The sequence below is a fragment of the Colossoma macropomum genome, unplaced genomic scaffold (genome assembly GCF_904425465.1).
Source record: "Colossoma macropomum unplaced genomic scaffold, Colossoma_macropomum, whole genome shotgun sequence".
Lineage (NCBI taxonomy): Eukaryota > Metazoa > Chordata > Actinopteri > Characiformes > Serrasalmidae > Colossoma > Colossoma macropomum.
This window is the reverse complement of record NW_023494798.1, coordinates 16,493,168-16,518,475: the sequence shown is the minus strand read 5'-3', so window position 1 is coordinate 16,518,475 and position 25,308 is coordinate 16,493,168. Positions and strand designations below refer to the sequence as shown.

General features: G+C 39.0%; 2 protein-coding genes across 2 annotated transcripts; one reads left to right on the top strand and one right to left on the bottom strand.

Moving 5' to 3' along the window:
- Positions 1 to 441: 441 nt before the first annotated feature.
- zgc:153031 (uncharacterized protein LOC557552 homolog) lies at positions 442 to 7,766 on the top strand. The gene is made up of 6 exons (XM_036585079.1): positions 442 to 623; positions 989 to 1,038; positions 2,335 to 2,440; positions 2,889 to 3,015; positions 3,354 to 3,469; positions 6,668 to 7,766. The coding sequence occupies exons 1-6, from the start codon at positions 484 to 486 to the stop codon at positions 6,744 to 6,746; spliced, it is 618 nt and encodes a 205-aa protein (XP_036440972.1). The 5' UTR covers positions 442 to 483; the 3' UTR covers positions 6,747 to 7,766.
- Positions 7,767 to 11,541: 3,775 nt separating this feature from the next.
- Positions 11,542 to 15,038, bottom strand: mterf2 (mitochondrial transcription termination factor 2). Its single transcript, XM_036585635.1, has 2 exons — positions 14,926 to 15,038; positions 11,542 to 13,389 (listed from the first exon to the last, which is right to left on the bottom strand). Exon 2 carries the CDS (start codon positions 13,355 to 13,357, stop codon positions 12,239 to 12,241), a length of 1,119 nt encoding a protein of 372 aa, XP_036441528.1. The 5' UTR covers positions 13,358 to 13,389; positions 14,926 to 15,038; the 3' UTR covers positions 11,542 to 12,238.
- Between the last annotated feature and the right edge of the window lie 10,270 nt (positions 15,039 to 25,308).

Here is a 25,308-nt window from a genome sequence, read left to right as displayed (position 1 = left end):
TTTGCTTTCTAATGGGAATTGGCTTAATGGTTTCCAACAGAGACCACTAGTTTCCTGTTGTACATCTTTAGATCCCATTAGGAAACCATCAAATGCATTTAGAACCAGCCATTGGTCACCTGTGAAACCAGTAGGATCCTTTACACTGTGAAATCAACCCATTATAAAGCCAAAACACACTACAAAACCACCAGGAACCAACAGAAGCACTTAAGGGTTTTTCAGCAGGGATGGTGTGATGGGTGGAGACTGGGTAAAAAATGGAGAAAAAAAGAATTACCACTGCTTTTGATACATGAACCAACACAAAGGCTGGATCTCAGAGAAAAAAAAATCCACGAAAAAAGTGAGATATGGATCCTTTAATCCTAAATCAAAGCAGCAGATCAATAGGTTCAACGTCCACGCGCCTCCACCTACCAGCCGCCGTATGTGAGGGAACTCCCCCCTCAGCAGCCCCTCAGAGGAGCTCGTGTGAGGAGCATGGAGGAGCGCAGCTTTGAGAGCAGCGAGATCATGAGCAGCCTGGTAGATGGAGCTCAGCAGAAGCCGATCCGCCTGATCGCGGCTGCGTGTAGTAACCTGGGCATAGGCAAGAACGGACGGCTTCCGTGGAACATTCCGTAAGAGAATACAGACCGATTTTATCAGCTCGTCTCTTTTACCCCAAAATACCCCACGCTGTGCCCGGGCTGACGTGGCTGTGCGGTACATCGTTGTTTACGTGACCTCCGCTGGTGGTCTGTGCCAAGCTCAGCATCCTACTGAGTTTGTTTAAGCCTTATTAATAAATGCACAGCATTTCGCAATAGCTGTGATTTCGTAAGATTTCGCTCCTCTAGGAAAGATAATTGCGCTGCTTTATGTAGTGCTATGCACTTGAATTCCACTGGACGAAACACCAGGCAGCTACTTTGTATGGAATTGTGTAATGCATGTGAAAAGGTGAAAAAATAGTATCACAGTTAAGTCCTTTCACAATCAACAGGTCAGAGTTTCAGTTCTTCTTGGACACCATCACAGCCGTGAGCCAACCAGGTAAGTAGTCCATCCTATCATCTGTCTGATTTCAGCTGGGTTTAGTTACACTGCAGATGTAGAATTAATGCTGAACATTAATGCTGAAAAGACTTTCTCTGAATCTCCACAGTGGCTTTAATCACCCTTCCTCATGCACATTACACAGCATTACAACAGCTAGACTCAGGGAGGTGGCCTCTGCCATAGACTGCTGTCACCTTTGAACAATCCTTTACACTGTTACAGCTTTAGTGATTAGATATCGTTTTTTGCTGCCATCGGATACAACCAGATGTGGGTAGTAACTAATGACGTTCACTCAGTTACATTACTGGAAAAAAGATGGTTCTTCACAGGTTCTTTAGTTCTTTGCATGGTGAAGTGGTTCTTCAGATTGATGGAGATTGTGGTGTATATGGTTCTATACAGAACCTTTTTGAACATGGTTCTATATAACACCAATAAGTATTCTTCTATTTTTTTTTCAAGTTTATCACTGTAACAATAGCAAAACACTTCTGGTTGTTGTATAGAATGATATATAACACATTCTCCATCAATCAGAGAAGCCACTTCACCATGCAAAGAACCATTTAAACATGAAAAATGTTTAATAAATGTACTAATATAGATTACTTGGAAAAATTATTATTATTATTAATTAAAATCATATTATTATATTATTATCATTAAAATTATATTATTAACTTCCATTACAAGATCAAAACACTTTTTCTCCTGTAAAGCTACTATTTTGGAGATGCAAGGTTTTGTTCTGACAGAGACAATTTATTATTTACATTTCAAAACTCTTAAATATGTAGTGTGATGTGAATATTTAGGTTAATGTTAGATGTTAGTGGAGTGGCAGCCTTGAGAGAGCATCAACAAAAGCAAGTAAAAGAGCAAATCACACTGTCATTTCTTCACTAATTTAAATTAAAATTAATTTCAATGTTGGGGTGTCTGTTTATTTATGTAATTATTTTGTGCTCTGGGGCCCTAAGATCCTCTGTACTGATTACACCCCTGTACTTTAGTGATTATTTCACAGTTTTCGCAGGTTTAGGCTGCTCTACCAACCTCTAACTCAAGTCTTTTTAAAAGTTTCTGATCATAGCAAACATTTTGTGTGCAGACATTTACAAGGTCTAATTGTTCACTTAAGTGCAGTTGTTTTCGAAAGTTCATCACACAAATGAACACAGTCCCAGAAATGTGTATTACTATTGTAAGTTGTACTTTTTTTTTACAGCTTTAATAAATGAATACATGCATCAAATATAAATGCATGTGCTATTTTGCTTGCCTCAGGGAGGAAGAACCTGCTGGTCTGGGGCAGATGTACCTGGTTCTCTTGCCCAGAGGGTGTTTTGCCCCTGCCCAATACCCTCCATGTGATTCTGAGCAAAAAGCTGAGGTAAGCAAATCCAGTAGATCAGGGTAGTAAAAGAAGAACAATGTGTGGCTGTAGATGCAGATAAACAATGATGGCATCGGTCTGATTTGCGATAGTAAGCTTAATTAGTTATGTAGTCAGCACATTCCTTAACACAAGAAACATTACTGTTCAAACGTTAGGAATCAGGTTTTCAGTCATTTAAAACCAATAAAAACTGCAGATAAATATATAAAGTGATTCTAATATGCTTTTTTGTGCGATTTCAAATAATAAGTAGGAAGCTAGTAAAATTATAATTAAATCAGGAATTATAGATGAGTCCAGAATGCTCAGTGGAGCTGTTTATGATTCTGAAATGACTGAGAAAGCTGTAAAGAATCAGGGATAAAGTTATATAAAAAAAAAGAATGCAGGTAAGTGCTTGATAAATTCAAACTACATATTTTCTGTACTGTATTCTGATCAGGTCTGTCCCAAAACTCACCCACTACCTGTGTGAGGATTTTGATGGGATGATCCGCTTGGCCTCCCTGCCCCCCCTCAATGACCTGGTAGAGACCATCTGGGTCTTAGGGGGAACCGAAGTCTACAGGGTAAGATTTTAAAGTCATCTTTCAATTTTTACTTTTTATTTAGGTAAATGAGCTATTAATTTGTACCCATAAATTCCTGAAAGACAAGAGCCCTTTTCTTGAGGAGCTTTGGGACAAAATGCCATGTTGAGTCTTGTCTCAGTAGTCAGCAGAACAAAAACCTTCTGAAAATGAGCTCGAGCTAGTACATTTCCATTTGTTTTTCTGAAAGGGCACAAGTGCTGCTAAACATTTGTTTGCCATCTGCACACTGGTATACAATGACCTCATGATAGACGCAGCATTTCCACACTGGAAATAAAACACATGGTTCATCAAAGCACTTCATTTTCTAACAGGAAGCTATGGAGCATCCATGGTGTGATCTTATCTACCTCACCAACATTATGGCAGACTTTGACTGTGATGTTTTCTTCCCGAATTTTGACAAGAATATTTACAGGAAACAAAGCAGGTAAGATTTCTCTCTTAATTCTCAACTTGAATAAACAAAATTCCGAGTTTGATGTGAAATCCGCCATTCTAGAGAATTGTCCTCAGTGGTGGTGATAGGAAGCAGACGTCTGAAGCTTTTAATGCCTCTAAAAGCTCCCTCACAGGAAGCTGGAATATGAAATGGCTACAAATAGAAATGGCATTGCTCTGATACTTAGAATCGGTATCAGGAAAATATTAGCAGTTTGCTATGCCTTCAACATGTGGTGGTAGAATGAGAAGAGACTGTATAGGAGGAGGGAGAACTCTGAGAACCTGGGATGGAGTTCTGGATGGCTTCTACTTTAAGACAGGAGGCCGAACCCCTCTTGATAAGGAGGTAAAACTTAGAGGTAGGACTGAGGAACTGGGAGAAGATAGGGTGGTGGTGGGGTGCAGGGTAGAGATAGAAATTTACAGGACGTTAGATTGGAAAGAGGAGGAGTTTCAGGCATGGTCCTTCTCCCCTACTCTAGTCATTTCATAAAATGCTAAATCGCATATCCCATAACAAATCTAGCCTTTTCAACTGATAAAAAAATCTGCTCATGTTGCCGTGTTGTTGGTTGTGTATTTCCTCCTGTAAGGTTTTAAGTGTTCGAGTAGTGGCCTACTTTTAGGTGCTTCATATATTGCTTGTACTGTGTAAACTGTATATATTGTATATTGCATATTGTCTGTAAATTATATGTACATTGTGTGTGTCTTGCATATAAGACTAGAGAGATGCCAATGGCTGTGTGTCTGTTTCTAATTCTGATTCATTAAATATATATATATATATACACTATATTGCCAAAAGTATTCACTCACCCATTCAAATCATTGAATTCAGGTGTTCCAATCACTTCCATGGCCACAGGTGTATAAAACCAAGCACCTAGGCATGCAGACTGGTTCTACAAGCTCAGGACTACAAAACTGCTTCTCAGGAGCTCAGTGAATTCCAGCGTGGTACCGTGATAGGATGCCACCTGTGCAACAAGTCCAGGCATGAAATTTCCTCGCTACAAAATATTCCACAGTCAACTGTCAGTGGTATTATAATAAAGTGGAAGCAATTGGGAATGACAGCAACTCAGCCACGTAAAATGAAAGAGCGGGGTCAGCGGATGCTGAGGCACATAGTGTGCGGAGGTCGCCAACTTTCTGCAGAGTCAACCGCTACAGACCTCCAAACTTCATGTGGCCTTCAGATTAGCTCAAGAACAGCGTAGAGAGCTTCATGAAATGGGTTTCCATGGCCGAGCAGCTGCATCCAAGCCTTACATCACCAAGCGCAATGCAATGCGTCGAATGCAGTGGTGCAAAGCACTGCCACTGGACTCTAGAGCAGTGGAGACGTGTTCTCTGGAGTGACGAATCACGCTTCTCCATCTGGCAATCTGATGGACGAGTCTGGGTTTGGCGGTTGCCAGGAGAACGGTACTTGTCTGACTGCATTGTGCCAAGTGTAAAGTTTGGTGGAGGGGGGATTATGGTGTGGGGTTGTTTTTCAGGAGTTGGGCTCAGCCCCTTAGTTCCAGTGAAAGGAACTCTTAATGCTTCAGCAGACCAAGAGATTTTGGACAATTTCATGCTCCCAACTTTGTGGCAACAGTTTGGGGAAGGCGCTTGCCTGTTCCAACATGACTGCGCACCAGTGCACAAAGCAAGGTCCATAAAGACATGGATGAGCGAGTCCTGACCTCAACCCGATAGAACACCTTTGGGATAAATTAGAGCGGAGACTGTGAGCCAGGCCTTCTCATCCAACATCAGTGTCTGACCTCACAAATGCGCTTCTGGAAGAATGGTCAAAAATTCCCATAAACTCACTCCTAAACGTTGTGGAAAGCCTTCCCAGAAGAGTTGAAGCTGTTATAGCTGCAAAGGGTGGGCCGACATCATATTAAACCCTATGGATTAAGAATGGGATGTCACTCATGTGCATTATAGTGTAGTTGCATTTTCAGCTTTAGTATCAAAAACGAATAAGTGGTATTGTGTCATCTCTAGTTGCAAATACCCTTTCAAGCCTGAGACACTGTTTTATGATAGTTTTGAGAGATGGGTTTTTGTTTGTTTGTTTGTTTTTTTTTAAATCAATTCATGGTGGAGAGGGACATACAGGGCGCTAAGAGTAAAACAGTACCTGAAGAAAACATATTTTTCCAGATTTATCACTATTTTACATTTAACAACATTAAATATAAAATTCAGAAGACCTGTGTAGGTTCCTGGTCATTTTTAGATAGTAAATAAAATGGCTACACTGTAAAAAATGGCTCGTCAGATCAAAAAAATTACTTCACGCGGTAAATAAATTAACTAGTTTTATTCAACCTAAATGCTTTGAAAAATGATTCTTTATTAGTATTCTTTATAAGTAATTTTTTGAATTGAATAAAGCTAGTTCAACTGCTTGTTACCACATGAAGCAATTTTTTTTAGGTTGATCTGACAAGCCATTTTTTACAGTGTTTATTTACACCACCACTGTAAGAGAAAATCGAGAGTCAATACGTTTCTCTACAATTCGCCATTTCACATCACACCACTTGGAATGACTTAGTTTACATCTCAGCAATTGAGCCTCTCCAATGAAAAAACACATATTAACCATCCCATCTTTTTTCCACCTTCAGTAAAAAAAAATCAGTTATTTAGTTTTCTATTTTACTTTGAACAACATTTTTCACTGTAAAAATTACTTCATGTGGTAACCAATAAATTAACTACTTCATTCAGCCTAAATAAATACCTTGAATGAACGATTCTTTTAATCAGTGTAATTTTTAAGTTGAATAAAACTAGTTCAATTGCTTTTTACCACATGAAGTAATTTTTTAGGTAGATCTGATATATATATATTTTTTTTTATATATATAAAAATATATTTATATATTTTTTATATATATATATATATATATATATATATATATATATATAAAACCTATATATATATATAACCTATATATATATATATATATATACACACACATACACATACTCATTGCAGGGGTTCAATTGAAGTTTGCAGAAATGTTGATGTTTTAGATGTTGAGTGGCTTTTTATTTGAGCTTCTCCACAACATGTCTTACAGTGTCATAATAATGGTGTTGCTATAAAAAGAACCAAAGACATATTCAAAATGGCTCAGCCCTTTCTGAACTCTTTATTTCCTATTTTACACAGGTTCCCTGGTGTCCCAGATGAGATTCAAGAGGAAAATGGCATTAAATTTCAATTTCAAGTCTTTAAGAAGGAGTGCTGACCAAGAAGCAACAATAAGCAGATAGGGGGGCTGTTTTTGGCTTTGGGCACACTAAGTTAATGACTCAGGGAAGTTTTGTATCTAGTGTTTTTTATATTTTTAGTAATTGTACCTAATTTTGCACTAAAAAATTCTGCTAGTCATACTTTCTGATTTCATACTGTCAAAAGCCCAGAAACCATGACAGGGAGAGGCCATTTCTAACCAGTCAGAATAGTTTCTAATAATTTGCGTATTTATTACATAAATAGTATATGTAGCACAAAAAGATTTCTTATAACAGCAACATTATGCTGTTCTGCAATTTGTATAAAGATTCTAATTTGACTGTACCAAGACAATGTTTGAAGACTTCTTATCTCATCTTGAGTTTCAGAAGTAGATGTATTGCATAACAAATCACATTCCACATGACTGGACACAGCAGATGGGCAAACAGGAACGAGTGCCAGTGACGAGCGTGTCATCTCTCACAATGAAAGATACAACAGTTTGTGACCACTCACCAGACCCACTGTTACTCATCCCACCACGTCACCATGGTTACACAACAAAGATAAATCAGACCAGCAGAGGGACGAGAGACAGTGGGACTCCTGCCTTTCTTGGCCCCGAACACATGAATTGTATTAATAGACCATCTGCTGTGTGAAGGCAGTAGATCTATGCCATCCCTCTCTCCACCACCCTAAAGACATTAATGAATTTAAAATAAAAATGTTATTGTTTGGTTTCTGCACTGGCTACTAATCAATGACCTTCATAATGTGCATTGATTAGCTGTGATGGAATACATGTTTGACTGGATATCTACATGCTGACCATCAGGTAAAGCCAAAACCCTTTGCTTAATATAGAATGGGTTACTGTAATATGCTAATGCTACTTTTGTCTAGCATGGTAATGCGTTTGCCCTGATGAGGAAACAGAAAGCCCTAAAAGTGTCAACTAAAATTGGTGCATCCCTGTTTGAAATGAATCATGTGCTTTCCAAAGAACATTGATAAAAACTATATTCTATTTTTGAGTATTGTCTACTAAATACTACCCAGACTGAACAGGCAGGGTACTGAACAGTAAACAGATTTCGCCACTAGATGGAGCCAACAGCAAGGGTAACCTATACCTGTACTTCAGTCCTAGCGGTGTTTAATGTGGAGTGGGGAGGTTAGTCTAGGTTTATTCTCACCAGCTTGCTGCTGTTTGAATGCTACTGCTTTTGATAAAGAACTTGAATAGTGATATATATCATATTATCGCTGTCCCCATACATAATCTGAAAACTGCAGTTACCCATTGAATTATGTTAGAATTTCACGAGGAACGAACTAATTCAAATGTTCCGAAATTGCTCCAAGATTGTACCAAGATTAGAAAAAATCTTACATTAACTTCCGTTACAAAGTAAGAATGTTTTTTTTCCTTCTCCTGTAAAATCATCATTTTGTTCTGACAATGACAATATACTAACTTATAGTACAACAGACTAATTATTTCAGTACTCAGTGTTATATATTGCGAGGTGAAACAAGAATTCAAACAGTTCTATTTGCGTTATTTAATATACTCCTAGTATATGCACTCACAGAGCACTTTATTAGGAACACCTCCTTGTTTGTACACTGTCCATATTATCAGCTCCACTTAATGCATAGGTGCACTTTGTAGATCTACAATTACAGACTGTAGTCCATCTGTTTCTCTGCACTTTATTAGCCCCCTTTCACCCTGTTCTTTTCAATGCTCAGGACCCCTACAAGACCACCACAGAGCAGGTATTTTTGGGTCTTGGATCATTCTCAGCACTGCAGTGACACTGACGTGGTGGTGGCGTGTTAGTGTGTGTTGTGCTGGTATGAGTGGATCAGACACAGCAGTGCTGCTTGAGTTTTCTAACACTGTGTCCCCTCGCAGTCTACTTTATTAGACACTCCTACATAGTAGGTCCACCTTGTAGATGTGAAGTCAGAGACAATAGCTTATATATTGCAGCACAGTTTGTGTTGGTCAACTTCTAGCCCTTTATCAGTGGTCACAAGATGCTGTTGGCTGGATATTTTTGGTTGGTGGTCTATTCTCAGATCAGCACTGACACTGAGGTGAAATTATAGGGTAAAACTATTCAGACAATTTATAACAAGCATATTTATGTAAAGGTTCTACAGGGGTTCTAGATATTAATACTGCAAAATGGTGGTACTGGGGTTCATAATAAGACACTGTCACTGGCTGGGAAGATTTCACGCAACAAGTAGCAATCATGGTGAAGGTGATGGAGCTTCCTAAAATTCTCAGGCTCAACACTATTAAACAATATTTGAACAGAAAAAGCTGCACAGCCCAACAAAAGACCTTAAACATCCATGTCAGTACAACTGGTTCAGTAATTTGCAAGTGGAAAGTTCATCAAACCTTAACCTATCACACACAAGCATTTAGACAAATCAGAACTCTTTGGGAACAATGTACTCTGATCAGGCAAAACAAGAACAGAACTCTTCAGAAATAATTCAGCTTGTCAGGTCTGGAGAAAGAAGGGTTGCGCATAGGAGTCCAAGAACACCACACCCATTCTTGGCCAAAAATCTGTATCTGGGGACATTTCACCAAGACAACAACCCCAGAGATAGAGCCAAAAAAGTCAAGACTAGTTTCTAAAAAAGGAGGCGATGGTGCTGGCATGGCCTAGCCAATATCCTGGCTTGAATCCCTTTGAAAACTTATGGAGGATTTTGAAATTGCAAGTCCATCCAAGGGACCCTTGTAACCCTGAGGTTTTTAAGACAGTGTGCCAAGAGGAAAGGGCCAAAACAGAACCACAATACTACAAAAATCTGATTACATCTTACCATAAATGTCTCAAAGCTGTAATTGCCAACAGCAGCTTTGCAAGAAACTAATATTTGAATATTATTATTTTTTTGTTTTTTAAGCATATCTTTGTGAAATCGTGAAATTTCCCCATTGTGAGACTAATAAAGGATTATCTTTTGCTTATGAATACATACTTTTTTTGTTTAGAAGTATGAAGTCAAAAAACATTATGTGTGTACATTTGAACTGGATGTATATTAAATAACACGTATCTGAATACTTGTTTCCTCCTTTATGCACTCAGTACGTGCACCAAAGCTACCAAATAAATGGTATTTTTATCGAGAAAAAAATACAATATAAAGATGTTGAAAGATATCAAGACACTTTTAGTACTGTAACACAGAAGGAGATGTTCGCAGGTTTTCAGGAATTCTTTATCAATGATCTGATTTCATTTTTCAAAATACCATATTTTATTTCTGTCATTTCATGCTGCTGTTTATTTCTCCTTTCAGTTTGTTTTCCTACTGTGATGTTGAGCAGCCATTTCTGAAATAGGTGAACAACCTCTACAGCCACTGTGATTAGGAGCTCTCAGAGGAATAGCAGAAGAGAGGGAAGCCACAGAGGACTCATCTCAGAGATCACATCAGTTCAGCCTCATCTGCATGACCATGGAATATTTACCACCTTAATATCCCACCACACTGGGGTCAGAGCAGGAAATGAGAGGTTTTAATTGCATATGTCATCTATTTTCATATTTTCCTTGAGTTATGCCCCATAAAACCAATGTATAACACTCGCTAATAATACCCAGTGTCACGTTTTAAATGAAAAAGAACTATTTATACTCCCTCTTATTAACCTCCTATGCTTTTGGGTATAACTCACTGTGTCATTAGCAGGAAGGAGACGGCAGGCAGGGGCCAGCGATGCTCAGCCAGCACTGACCGAGAAAAGAGGACAAAGCACAGAACAATAGGCTAAGATAAGACTAGAGAGAAAATGCACAAAATTAGCTTTTTTGTTGGCAATTGGCAAGTATCCTTTTATGTGAAATATCAATTATTTTAAAATAAATGGCATAGATTAAAGAATATATGTGGAATCTTATCACTTATCAAGGTGCCAAACATTAAACGTTTTAATGTTGGTACTTAAAGCTACAAAAAAAAAAAAAACACAATTTCCTAATTTAGATTAAGAGATATAAAAATGTGTTATCATACGAAATCTCACTGTAACCTATTCATCTCCAACAACTAAATTTAGTATAAGGAAAATGCTATGGGTGTTATTCTTACTGGTCCACAGTGATTTCTGCACATTTAGGTATAGTTATAGCTCGAAATAACATCCCATCCAACAGTACCCACTTGATTTTTTTTCTTTTTTTATTAATGTAATTTTCATACTTTTATTCACAACCAAATTCCATGTAATTTGGTTGTGAAGTAATTTCATGAGATCAAATGACTGAATTTAATATGAAAACATTAAGTGATAATCTCACTTTTTAGCCATATGATTCGAATGATTTGAGAACCTTCTTCAGATTTGTGCTTAAGGAAACACAACATGAACAGGCATCAACATAAAACATTAAGTCCTGTAGCTGGATTAACAAGGCTAGGGTAGCTCTGCAGGGTTTGTATTTAATGATTAAAAAGAAGCACACTGCTTTAAAACACAGCCCAGAGGCCAGAAAAGTACTGCAAACTCTCAAATTAGATTTGGGCAGCACTGTGTTAAGCTGAGGAGGGCTATTTACTGATTTTAAATACTAATTTATTTAAAAGCACCGTTTCAGGAGGCATTCTCCTCAGACCTGCTCTGTTCTACATCACACAGCACAGTAAGACTTATGAAGCACTTTGAAAGCTGTATAAATCTATGAGCAGAACATCACTACAGGCACTGTGATGTAAAATCCATATAAAAAAAAATGGTACAATGCTCAGTAATAAGAATAACATCATGATAAAAAATTTACTGCAAAAATAAAATCAATGATCAATCTTTTGACACAGTTATTCATGTAACCTAAAGGACAACCCACAATTTAATAAGAAAACATTTCTTAAAGCATTTCAGCACCACATGCAAGAAAACAAATAGATCTGATTTATATTAAAACCTTGAGATGTACACACTCTGGCCACTTTATTAGGTACACCTACCTTGTAACTGCACTCATTGTCTATTTTAACAGGTCCATTTACCATCCCCCTTTACCACATTTATCAACGGTTAGGACACCCACAGGACCACCACTGAGTAGGTATTATTTGGGTTGTGGATCATTTTACAGCAACACTGGTGTGACTGATAGACTTGAAACAAAATAACCTCCACTAACACACCACTTCCATGTCAATGTCACTGCAGTGCTGAGAATGACACACCACCCAAATATTACCTGCTCAGTGGGGGTCTTGTGGGTGTCCTGACCATTGATGAACAGGGTGAAGGGGAGCTAATAAATTACACAGATAAATAGATGGACTACAATCTGTAAGTTTAGAATTACACAGTGCACCTATATGATAAGTGGAGCTGATAAAATGGACAATGAGTACAGACAAAGCAGTTTTACCTAATAATATAACCAGATAGTGTATTTTATTGTCTAAAAGAAGGTACCATTTCACAAGAGGAATTCTCACTCATCCTCACTCATCAGTCCTGAGAGGGGCTACAGGGTTAAAGAGTGGCCTCTCTCGCCTCAGACGCAGTTTTCCAAAGCTCATCTCAAAGTCCTTCTTGGTGCCATTGAGGACCTCCAGACTGCCTGTCCTGACATCATAACCATGAGAGCGCAGTTTCTGAATACGATACTGAACAATCTGTGTGGTAAGTTCCATGACTGTGGGTGTCTCCATGATCTGCTGCAGACTGATTCCAGCACTGAAGAGGCCTTCGAACCTGTCTGCCAAGATAGGCACAGAGTAATAGAGCAAAGCAGGACACTTAAGCACAATCTGCCGGAGCTCAGCATCTGCGCAGCCCAACATTTTCTGAGAGTAACTCAAAGTGAGGCCCATCGACTCTGGCTGGACCTCTGTGACAAAGCCTTTTAGTTTGGAGAGCAGCTGGAGGAGCTCAATGCTGGTGAAGCCCCAGCCTTGCAGGAACATCAGGTTATTCCGTAAGGCTTCCGGAGGCTTCATGAGCACGTATGGGTTCTGACTAAGCAGCTTCTGCAGCCAGACCTTCAAACTAGTCTCATTCCCTCCTAGCTCCAGGTATGTCTTCTGCAGTGTTTCAATCATTTCCTCATTCTGTTTTACAGGTCTACTGAAGCTTTGTGGAGCACTGGCCATCAGCTTAGCAATAATGCGCTTGTTAAGGCCCAGGCTTTGGAAGAACATGACATTGGCCCTCTGGCTGTCAAGATGGCAGGGTGAGGTGAAAAAAGAGGCAGGGAATTTTTCAATGATTCCTACCAAGTCCCTCTGGCTGGCACACACTGACATCCACAGCTCCTTCTGAGCCTTGAAATGCTCCGGCCTGCAGAGAATGGCCTCAGGGTGGAGTTCCAACACTCGAGCAATGACCAGCCCGCTGGCCCCCATGTCCCTTAGCAGGGCTGCCGCCTCCATCACATAAGCAGGGTTTTGGTGCAACACCCATGCCTTCAGCTTCCGGATCTTAGTTAAGTCAACTGAAAGGTTGTAAAGTGCATCCACAGTGAGTTTGTTCTCAGCCGGGTTGGAGGAGCAGTATCTGCTGGTGAGGCAGATAAGTGGTTGGGCCCACTGGCATAGGGACACTGTCAGTGAGCGCAACATGGTTGGACATGTCACAGGTCAGTGGTATATACCTGTAGGAGAGATAAATATTCTTTAAGCACTCTAAAAGCCCTCAAATACTCCTCCCTCTCTGAATGGGAGATACTGAAACTGAAGGTCAAATTACCATTGAGTCATTCCACACCAACTCACCTAGCCCTCCCATGGGACTTGCAAAATCCTATTGCTCTACTCCAAGCACTTTTTAGCTATGAATTTTTACAGTTTGGCCCTTCTAATCATTTTTACAATTCTATGTTTGTGCACTCTAAGCCTTACTAATTGCTTATTTTTTGCTGGATTGGGCTGAAATTTGTACTGGACATCCCAGAAACCCTAAGGATAATTTGCAATGTGTATTCATGTAAATGGTTGTTGCTGAATGTTTCACAGTAGTCAAATTATACAAATAAAAAACTTTTAACCAAACAAAGAATCTTTCTTTAAAAAAATATATATTATCTCCACTGGTTTTCACTTCCGCGCAACCAGATTTGGACTTGGTGCAATATTAATTTAGTTCTATCACTTTTAGAAGTTATTTTGCACTGCCTAAATAATTGTGTGCCACAGATCTTGCTAAATATACCCACTTTAAGATATCTTGACTGCATACTTTCCCCAAAAAGGATTATTTGAATTTGCTTAAAACTTTTTTTTTCATTGAAAGGTGTTAATATTTATTGCAGAGATATCAAAAAGTCTATAGATGTTATATTACCCCTTGATCATTTACTAATTTACTGAAATATGTATGATTTCATACTTTTCATACTTTTTTTTTTTCAAGAAAATCCATGGCATGAACTGGGAGGGCTAGGTGAGTTGAAATCACTGATAAAATCTGACAAAAAAAACTCAATATTTTGTAGAGTTTGGCTCACTAAGGTACAAAAACGTGTTTTTTTGGTTTCGGGGGGAGCTTGCGCACATCTCCAAAACGAGGGGGGAGGCCTTCCCAGCTCGCAAGGTACCTAGAAACCTGATTGGCTGTTGTTCTTGAAGGGCGGGGTTTTCTCTGTAAATAGACGCCATGTTGAGCGTTATGAGCTTTCCCATTCAATTTCAACCAGTGACCGGTCTCCTCAGTTATAACAGCTCGTGGCTGTTACTGCAGCAAAGGGGGACAAACGTTGGACGTGCAGGTGTCTACAAACTTTTGGACGGCATATAGTTAGTTTAGTGTACCACAGTAACGGTCAGGTCCAGATATGCACCGTCACAGCACAATTATCTTTGAATATCCTTAAACAAATCAAGACAGATCTTGACTAACTGTTAGTAATTAGGCTATATTGGCTATATTCCTTTCTTTTGATACTCAGACAGTTAACAATATACAACAGGTCTGTTAGACCACCCTCGACAATTAGTGAAAACAATGCACTGCAAAGAAGCTCTGGGTAAATGGTTACTGATAAACACTACTTTTAGTAAGTAACAGATTGTGTAACAACATCTGACTTTCATGGAGAGGAATCAGTCGCGGTAAAGCTCTTTTCAAAGGGGAACACGGGAGTTAAACCCCCCAGAAAACCGCCTGCCTGAAACGTCAGAAAAGTTCATACCTCAACAAAGCAGCAGCTGTCAGGACATCGCTATCAAAGACACCGTGCTCTTCTACACCTTCTCAGCTATGTAACCGCCATGAAATGGCTGCGTTATACCGCCCCCTCCGGATAGGAGACAAACCGACAACCTGGCTCCTGTATGGTCGGGCTGCTCGATTCCTGAAATGTTGGAGTCGACTCTGATTCCAAATGATGGGAATCAGCTGAGACGATTCCAAGAGTCCACATAATTTTCTCGAGTCTCGATTCCAAAAAATCAAACAATAGGAAAGAAGGTCTGTCAAAAAATATAAAGTACAATATGAAGTATATAATACACTTTTGTTGATGGTATAAATAGCGAGCGATCTTATGTTAACTTCATGTGTTACCACCTCACTTGGAAACAAGATGTCAGTGAGGTGGTAACACATGAAGTTAACATAAGATCGCTCGTCATTTATACCATCAAAAATAGTATATTATATTGTACATAATATTTTGCCAGATCTTCTTTCCTGTGCTTTGATATTTGGAATAGCAAAGTAGTTTGGAAAGTTAGCTAAATTAACTTAGCTGACTGTCAAGTAAGGCTGAACAATTATCGTTTTATATTGAAATCGCAATTTGATAGAGTGCAGCTTTCAAATTGCAAGAGCTGCAATTTTCATTATATTATTTATTTATTTATATATATGTAACCTAATAACGCAAATCTTGTGACCCAGTTGTTTGGCACTTGGCATTCAGCGTTCAAGCTGCAAGTCAAAAAAAAATGGATGTGCTTGTTGACAAAAACAGGCCTGTGATCACTTGGAGAAAACATCTTAAGTTTTCCCTTTTATCTTAAGTATCTTAAGCTGCTTAAAATCCCTTCAGGGAAATGTTTAATTCAGAAGTGAAAAACAAAATCCATAAATGTAAATTGTTTTAGTCCCTAAGTTTAAGTTGGAGCACTTTAGTTTTACATTTAAATTTACAGCTTTATCTTTATCCCTTCAGCTTTACTTAAGATTAAAAAAATATTTATTATTAAATACAGTTTTATGCAAGTGAGTGTTTCAGCAGCAGCAAAGTTGATTTCTGTTACAAATCATACATTTTACTTTGTTTTCCACTTTGTTAATAGGAAAATACAATTAGTCTAGTTATGTATGGGTGGCCTGGAATTTAAGAATCGACTCTTTTTGGGACTCCTAGCCCTACTGCATAGAGTAAACGATAACTTTGGAGTTAATAATTACAAAAGGTCAGTTAATAGACCTACATAGTCTGCATCTAATGGTTTATTGAGTAACCTGTAAGTTAGGGGTGGGAATCTCTAGGCATCTCACGATTCGATTTGATTACGATTCAGAGGGCTGCGATGCGATAATAAAACGATTATCGATGCATCTCGATGCATCTTTTTTTTCTATATAGCATTTCTATTTTCTCACTGTGTGAGCTCAAGTTTCGAGTTCAAGTTTCAAGTTTATTTGTCATTTGCACAACATGTCAGGACATTTATGCATTGAAATGCTTGTGGTGAGGCTCAGCTAATCACTCTACAGAAAGAAAATAAGTAAAAATACAAGAAAAACCAACAGAAATATATTAAATATACACAAAATATACACAGAATATAGAGACAATATACATTTTAAAGTGACTAAGTAACTCTGTGTTGTTGTTATTTAAAGTGATTTGGTACTTTTAAAGCAAAGTATTTATAATGATCCATAATGAATTTACTTCCAATATCTTTTTTAATAAAACAAATAAAAGTAAGTGAACTAGAAGGCTCTCATTCAGTGCTCTTGTTTGGAGCACGAGAAGCTGCTGCTACTCATCTGCGATAAAATGCGCAGTTACGGTGAAATAAGATCCAGTGGTAATGGATGTTCACGCAGCACATGTTACAGCTATTCTACCCATTGTGACAGTAAAGTATCTTTGAGATGGGACGTGTGCAACATAGTGTGAAAGCCCTGTTTCGGAACGACTGAGAGACTTTTGCAGGTCAGAGAGACTTTTAACTGATCAACTTCTGAGGAAAAGTTTTCTGGAGGAGATGGGAGGAAAGCAGCTGTAGCTAAAGCTTAAAGCAGAGCGAAGTAAATCTGCATTTTCGTTTATATTGTTTAGCCTATACTAAGACATTAACACATACTGAGACATACTGGACATTAACTGTTGTGGCTCCCAAGGTGGTTTGATTTTTGTTGAAAGGTCAAAATGGCTCTTCTTAACTTTTCGGTTGTGTCTCCTGACCTAACCTGGCTTTTAATGCAGAGGGAGACGGTCGGATTTCTCGATCATCCATGTGTGTTTTTGTTATGTGCCGCCACAGACTGTCCGGGCGCTGCACTTCCGCACTTCCAAGTTCCGCCTTTTGTGTTCCGTCAACATTACGTTATAAATTAAATATTTAGAAAATCGATTTTTGACATTTGTGAATCGATTCAGAATCGTTCACGTCCGCATCGCAATGCATCTAAGAATCAATTTTTTCCCGCACCCCTACTGTAAGTTAATCACACTGAAACACTGAGTTTTAAGTGAAAATCCACATCAGGTGTAGTGATACTGATTGAGAAAATGTCTGTCCTGAGTAGCAGACTTTCCTAAAATGGCACTGTAAGCACCATAATCAACACAAAGCACAATTAGTTTAAACAGTGGAGGAGAAGTGAGTCACAGTGGGAGTTTAATCACAATGCTGGATCATGACTACCTCCTCAAGCTGTTCTCACAGCCCACCCTTGGCAGTCTCTGCTTCCAATCTGGCAACTCTATGAACATTTGCTTTATATTAAGGGAAAGAATGAAGTCAGGTGGAAGTGCACAATAAGACTGCACAGAGAGAAGAGTGAGATAATGGCATGACATGCTATTTTGGAATGTTCCCAAAATGGAAGCAATAATCTATGTAACATAATTGGTATTAGTTCAATTAGTGGTTAATTTTGAACTGAAAGTTTGTGCTTACTTGTCTGCAAAAACATAAGGAATGCAAAGCAATACAATAAGACCATTTAGCACAGCTTACAAAGACGCACTGTGATACAGTGTGAAAAAAAGAACTGCCAGTTAATGATTTAAGGCCAAAAATGCACCATGCCAATTAACTTTTGTCTCTGCATGTTTGCATAAGAAACACTAACTGTCATCGTTGTCTTTCTTTGTTGATGAAGGTAGATTAATATGAGAGCTTTTACAACTCAGAAGTGTATTCCCCATAACAAAACACTGAGCTGTACATAGCAACACAGTCCCACCGAGCTTAGTGAATGTTTTACTAAACCACAAATGTGGGTGAAAAACGCAATGTTGCGATAACAATGAAAGTCAGACCTCTTCTACCTGTTCTGCACTGAAAGGTCATGGGACACAGAACACTTAGTCTGAATATCTGTAAGTGCGTGACAGATTTACAGACTGTGCTGTGAGCTTTTTCTTTCTTGTTCAATTCTCTAGTGAATGAACTTGGCACAAACATATAAGACTTATCACCCTTTTCTCACAAAGCGTGATTTCATGGGTATGCAGTTGTGTACTTTCCCCTCGTGCAAACGTACTGGCATCTGTTCCCTGCGCACGCACACACATATGTAAAGAAACAGTAAACCTGTCCAACCACACACTGACGTACAAGCTGTGTCTTTTATTATTTCTGAAAGATAATAAATCTGAAAACATGCAGGGTGAAGGGCATGATCTCTGCATAGATGGCTAATAAGTCTCAGATTTTTTGGATTACAAAACATCGTGAGAACAGGGGAAAGTTAAAGAGAAAGTGCAACCAAATTAGGCAAGAAGCACATCATGATATGGGCGGTTCTTAACGTCAAACCTTAGAAACAGGTTACACAGTTCTCCGGGTGTGATAAGAAACTGCTTCAGAAAGCTCTGCAGTCTGGACGACTAGCAACGCACAGGATGATCAAATTCAAATTCTTACTGGTTTTGCTGATGGCTAAGGCTCTGGCAGAGGAGGACCCAGAGCCCATTTTCAGGTCAGTAGGAGGGGAACTAGAAATGGGTTATTGCTTTGGAGTGGACTACATCACATTGTACAAGCTAACCGAGAAGGGGAAGCAACTGCTGGGCAACTCCTCCAACGCAGCAGTCGCACCTCCTCAGGCTTATAGGGACCGAGTCAATCCTACCAACCAACTCCATGAGCTACTTGGTATGCAAGTTGTGAATCTCACGCTCTCTGACCCAGGTGTCTACTTGAGAGAGTGCTGGCGTGATAATGAACTTGTTAACCACCATAAACACTACTTGTATGTGTGTGATGAGGAGGCCAGTTCTCAGGAGATTTTCTTGGGATCAGATGGAGGTGTAGATCTGGTGTGCAACATCAGTTATTCCAAACAAAACAATGTCACTATCAAATGGTTCAAGGAGGAGTATGCTGGATACCAAATGTCTTTGCTTTTGGACACCAAGAGGTCCCAGGAGCCACTACAAGAGGAGCTGAAAGGTGTCCTCCAGGTGCGAGACGAAGGCTTTTCACTCCACATTTCGGAGGCTGGCCTGAAGAACGATCACCATTTCTTCTGCCTTGTCATGGAGGGTGAGCAGTGTAAGGGCTTTCAAAACATACACCTTCCAAACAGTGGTGAACATGAGGTGCAGTCTGTTTTTCATGGTGTGGGAGAGACGGCATTTCTGTCATGTTCCTCAGATTATTTGAAGCAAAGACAGGTTTACTGGGAAACACCTTTAGGAACAGTTAACTCAACAACAACAAACAAAAATGAAGGTTCAACCAGCAGTGACATGTACATATCAAAGAGTAAAGAGACAGGAGATTATTCACTGGTTATTCCCTTTATCACACTCACTCATTCTGGGGAGTACAAGTGTTACCCTAATATGATGGAATACTTCATTACGGTTTGCTCAGAGCTGAAGACAACTGAGATTCAAATACATACAGGAAGCAAAGTTACCCTGGAATGCGCTTTGACCACAGACGAGTCAGTCAGCATTCAGTGGTATCGGCAGACAGAACTTGAGGAAGACAACCTCATTTATGACTCAGGAGATCCTTCTGTAAGCACATATCCTAACATTCATGTTTTAAACACTTCTCTCACAATCGCTGAACTCACTGAGGAGGACAGTGGAATGTACTGGTGTGTGGTGTTTTTGGACTCTGACTATGCTGACCATTTCCTAGAGGATGAAGATGAGGAAAATGACAAAACTGATGATGACTATTGGATAGAAGAGGGAGAAAACACAGACAAGTGCATTTTGAAGCAGGTGACCCAGTTGATGGTCGAGTCTAAACCCACATTCAACACTAAAAGACCGTATAATAGAAAGATCACAGATATGGACTCTACACCTGGGCCTGATTCTGAGTCTGAGTCTGGCACACTTCTGTACGCAGTGATTGCAGTGATTGGACTAGTGATACTGCTCTTGATTGCGGTTGGCGTAGTGCTGAAGCTGAGAGCCAGGGGAAGAGCCACAGACCAGAGCAGGACAGAATCTTCTGTACAGCAAACTGTATCTGAACCCCTCGTCAATTTGAAAAGCTTACACTGAAGCTCAGAGAACTTCTGCCTAATCTGTCATACGTGCCTCCATCCTTGCAAGCTGGTAGGCTTTGGGTCCATGAATGTACAGTATTCCATTTTTACAGAGGGCATAATGTTTTCCACATTATCAAACCTAATGCTTTTTACCAAAGTGAACCTAAAGGGCATTGGTTGTAAGGGTGGAGGCTCATTTACATGTAGAAGAAGGGAAAGCAGGAAACGCTTTCTGCAGTGCGGGGAACTCTCTAGGTCTGCAAATGGGAAATACTTGTGTGTATTAATTTGTATAATCTGATCCTGAAGAGCTGAACTTGCATATTATCATGAACCACAGACAAAAAAAAATGAAAAAAAATCCTGAGTGGGACTTTTGGGGCATGAGTGTAATGTGAAAACACTCCTGGCACAAAGCAACACTTCCTTATGCAGGACTAGTTGGTTGGCTTCCATGTCAGAACTATATGTACATGCTTCAAGCAAACGGAATTTGTTAAACCAACAGCCTAAAGCAGGCCTTACACTTTATCTGTCAACATTCTTCAAAGGCAGTGTGGGTCTTATCTCCTTATCTTGTATCTTAACTATTGCATGGGGGATGACTTGCGCATGTATTTCATGTTGTTTGGAAATCTGCACTGACTACTGATACAACAGTCATCCCATTTTTGTATAAGGGTAGCCAAATTACTGCCTAATGTGTCATTGTTTTTTTTTTGCATTTAGTCTATACTATACCCTGTGTTTCTCTAGTATTTTTATAGGTGCTCATAGGTTCATCAGTAGTTTGAACTTGCATCTGGAGTACATTGTAGTGTTTTGCTGCTCTAATACATCCAGTTCAACTGAACACAGGCTTGTTAATGAGCTAATGAATTGGGGGAAGGTAAAAGTAAAAAAAAAAAGAGCTCTTGTGCTCTAGAACTTAGAAGATCCTGGAACCAAAATATAATGTTGTTATGAGTGTTATTATGAACCCATGGAAAATTTTAGTCTGTGAAGTAACTTTTTTAGGGGACTGCAGTAAAGAGTTAAGGAAGCTAAAGATTTGATCTAACACTTTATATTTATCATTGCAGGAAGGCTATTCTTAGAACATTTTGTCTATGACAAAAAAAAAAACTGATCACTGCAATGATAAAATAAAGATTACATGCAGTGGCTCTTGCCCTAAAAGCTTTTTTTTATCATCTCTTCCCTGATCAGAGACCTACACAATTTCCCCACTTTCATTTCTCTTTGGTGTCCTTCAGTGTGCCAGTGGCACGTTTCTGTAAATTGTACACTTGAGCCTATTACTCCCCTGACTCCAATACCCTGAGTCTAACGGCCGGGTGGGTGTGCAGTAGTCGGTTGGTGAGAGGACGGAGGCCGCTGACAATGTCTGGAGAACAGAACGCTGTGTTGATGGGCCCAATTATGCAGCATAAAGTTGCAGCAGCAGGCTCCTTTAGGAGAGGGAAACTCAGGTAAGGGAAACAGTGTAGAGCTTCTAAAGCTGGGTTTGCTGTCATCTAAATGTCCGTGTGAAACAGCTATTTAGAGTATTAAAGGTAATTTTGTGTTCGAGTGATGGGATGTTTTGAAAGCATTAATACATGTCTGTATACTTGGACTGGAAATAAAGCGTCTGCTATAATGGCTTTATTTACACAGACACACATTAATCTACTAAATGTTGCACAGCACAGACTGATTATCTTGTTAGGCCTGAGAAATATTATTATTCTTTATTATGACAGTACTCAGCCATAGCAACGCCACTTGTTGAGTAACATAAAAGTGACTTATGTATTCTTCATTAGGTACAACCAAGAAATAATATTGTTTATCTTTGAAAACTCTATAGATTATAATCATTTACACCTCAGTTCCCATTGCGTGAGGGTAACTATTGTCCCACTACTTCCCAGCAGCTTACCTAACTGCAAAATGTTTTCTTTTCTTTTTGTGGAAGTTTATGAGTCATGACCAGGTTCTTACTTAAGAGACAGTTAGCAATGCAGACGGGCGGGTTTTTGGGATGGCCCAGTGTCTCTTCACTCATCGAAAAGGCCATCATCCTCCCTAACTGCCATTTGGATTGGGCCTGCGGGCAAGAGTCACGTTTCATAACTGACACCTGTGGTGCAAAGTAAATCTGTGCTGCGAAATTCAATCCCACATATTCACAAATCTGCTTGCTAAAGTACTAAAATCTTAATATTCAGTATTATTGAAAGGTCCAAGTGTAATATTTTTCTTGAATTAATGCATTTCAAGTCTTCAAGATGACTGCGTAGAGAATGATGTGGGCAAAACCAGCGGTCAACCTCTACACTGCTGAATTTTTAAAGCGCACAAATAATGAAAAAACTAATTTTGCTCGCTTATTTGAAGTAAAAGATTTTGATGTAGTATGTAAATATTGCTAAACATGGTGTAAAACATTGCACTCCCCTATCTGTACAATCCATATAAATGGAAATAAAGCTGCAAAGAATGACCTGTTTTGAATGCATCACTTTTGTGATGACATTAAAACCAGCAACTTTACGTATGTCTGACTATTCAGCAGGTTAGCCAACCAAATCATAAGTAAAGTACAAGGAAAATGCAGGCCCTTTAAGAGCAGGTACATTAAAATAACCCTGATGTATCAGGCATTGCATATTCCACAGAAGCAATCCTGTGATCTTCTTGAGTCTTGGTTGTAATTCTGTGATGTTCATCACATCATTGTAGATGTTTTGCCTTTTACTGGCTCACATCAATGTAAAACAAAGTATGTATTGAATTGACAGCACTGATGTCCTCAAAGTGGTTCAGGTTATTTGTGAGATTAGTTTCACCAACTTAGCTAATCTACCTCAGTACACAGTGTGACGTAGATATGAGCAGGAACTGTCACATACTGCACATTGTTTTTAACACTACTCAGCCATCTCTTTCCAAAATGTCAAGCAGCGAAAGTGTGAAATGTGATAAGTTCATGCTAGATAGAGAGATTTATATTGGTAAAGCAATTAATGTATGATTAAAAACCAAAGCTCTAATGCAAAACTATATCAAAGATGTCCAATTTGTGAACAAAACATTCTTTTAAAACAGTTCTATTCAATAAATATATGTATATATCTTTGTCATATGCTCCAGAATTCTAATCAAGTTTGAAATATATTTTTTACAAGAACATAAATTGCCAATATTAGGAACAACCTATTTTGTTTATATTGTCTCCCAGTAGGCTGCAGCTTCCTCTATTGTGTGTTTATGCTGTGTGTACGCCAGTCCACTAGGGGGCTCTGAACCAAGTGGCTGATTCTAGTACTTTGTTACAATGATAATTCCCTGACCTATTTTAATGTCTCTGGACAGACTCACTCACTGAACTGAATGAACCGATATCTTCAGTAACGTGGCAATCAATCACAAACATCATCGGTTGTTGAACATGTTTGACTGAACATAAATTAGTCACTCAAGTCAAACCAGTTAATTGAATTAGCTTCTGCCTCATTAAAATCAATGAGCTTAAAATCAGAAAAGTCAAAAGAGCAGAGCGCTTTTACGAGAGCTCTGGTGTCACTCAAACTGATGGCGGAAACTTGAAATAAAACATACAATATTTCCATCATTTCATGAACTTTTTTATTTTATTTATTCTGAAGGCTAAACATAGTCATAAAATGTAAAGTATATGCTAGGTGAGCATGTACACTACAATGATTAATGCAAAAAACATTTAATTTCTTTTATACGTAGACTTTGATCATTCGATTATCATCGCTAGCACGATGCTATTTTCTGCTATGTATGGTAACTTTTTTGCTACCCTTCTGATATTCAGCCAAGCAGACAGTGACATCGTGGAGCTCCTTTCCTGGCATCATCACAGTGAAAAATGTTGTGACTAACCTTTTTGTGCTAGACAGACAGTTTAGTCAGACTGAAAAGACTTTGAGTAATCTCTGCCTGGATGCATTTCAGAGGAGACTGTGCTGGCTGTCATTGATGTCGGTTGGAGTAATGAAATATTTCTCAGCCAGCAAGTTCAGTGGGTCCCACCAAAAGCTCTGAGCTAAAAATGATTCCCAGTCACATAAAAAAGTATTAATCTGCATTAAGTTTTATCGATACATCAATGCATGAAAAGCACAAAGGTGGCCATTTCAGAGACCTCAGAAAAGGAGAACACTACATGTGGCGAAGACTGTGACCTAGGAAATTGAGTTGCAGTCAATGATCAATAATCACGACTGCTTAAGATATTTAAGACCCTTCACTGCTGCTCATAAGCGCTCACCTTCTTGGGGCCCTTGAGAGGGACCTCAGCTTTGATGAACTGAGAAATATCTTCACAGTGTTATATTCTTCATACAGTTCATCCTTGTAAATGTCTTTACAGTCAAGATTACAGGCCATGACTACTTCAGAGAATTCTTCAAAAGGCACAGCACTTGTAAAGCTCAGTTTTGACACTTGATTGTGAAAGCTGTTTTCAAAGAAGTCATAGCTACTACTTAAGTATGTCTTTCTTTTCTTTCCTTTCTTGTGTTTCATAGCTAAATCTTGAGTCAGCTGTCTGAGCCTGGTCCTTACTACAAAGCCAAAACGTGGTACGCAAACCAGGAGTTACACAACAGTGACCAGTCCAACTCAACCTGTTACCCTGTTTGCCAGCTACCTTTTAAGGCCTGTCTTCTCAGTACAATTCATCTTGACTTGACTCTGTGGCAAGAGTAACAGAAATATTACAAACAGGAAACAGAGGCCTTTTAGAATAGAAGCATACAAGACATTGCCATCTTCAAAACACAGAAAGAAAATAAAAAAACAATCTGCTCATTTATTTTATCTCTATAAAATCTAATTGATCTAACTG

Coding starts and splice junctions, on each gene's coding strand:
- zgc:153031 (XM_036585079.1), top strand. CDS start 484: ATGGAGGAGCGCAGCTTTGAGAGCAGCGAGATCATGAGCAGCCTGGTA. Junction 624..988: donor CGGCTTCCGTGGAACATTCC/GTAAGAGAATAC, acceptor CACAATCAACAG/GTCAGAGTTTCAGTTCTTCT. Junction 3,016..3,353: donor GGGGAACCGAAGTCTACAGG/GTAAGATTTTAA, acceptor ATTTTCTAACAG/GAAGCTATGGAGCATCCATG.
- mterf2 (XM_036585635.1), bottom strand. CDS start 13,357: ATGTTGCGCTCACTGACAGTGTCCCTATGCCAGTGGGCCCAACCACTT.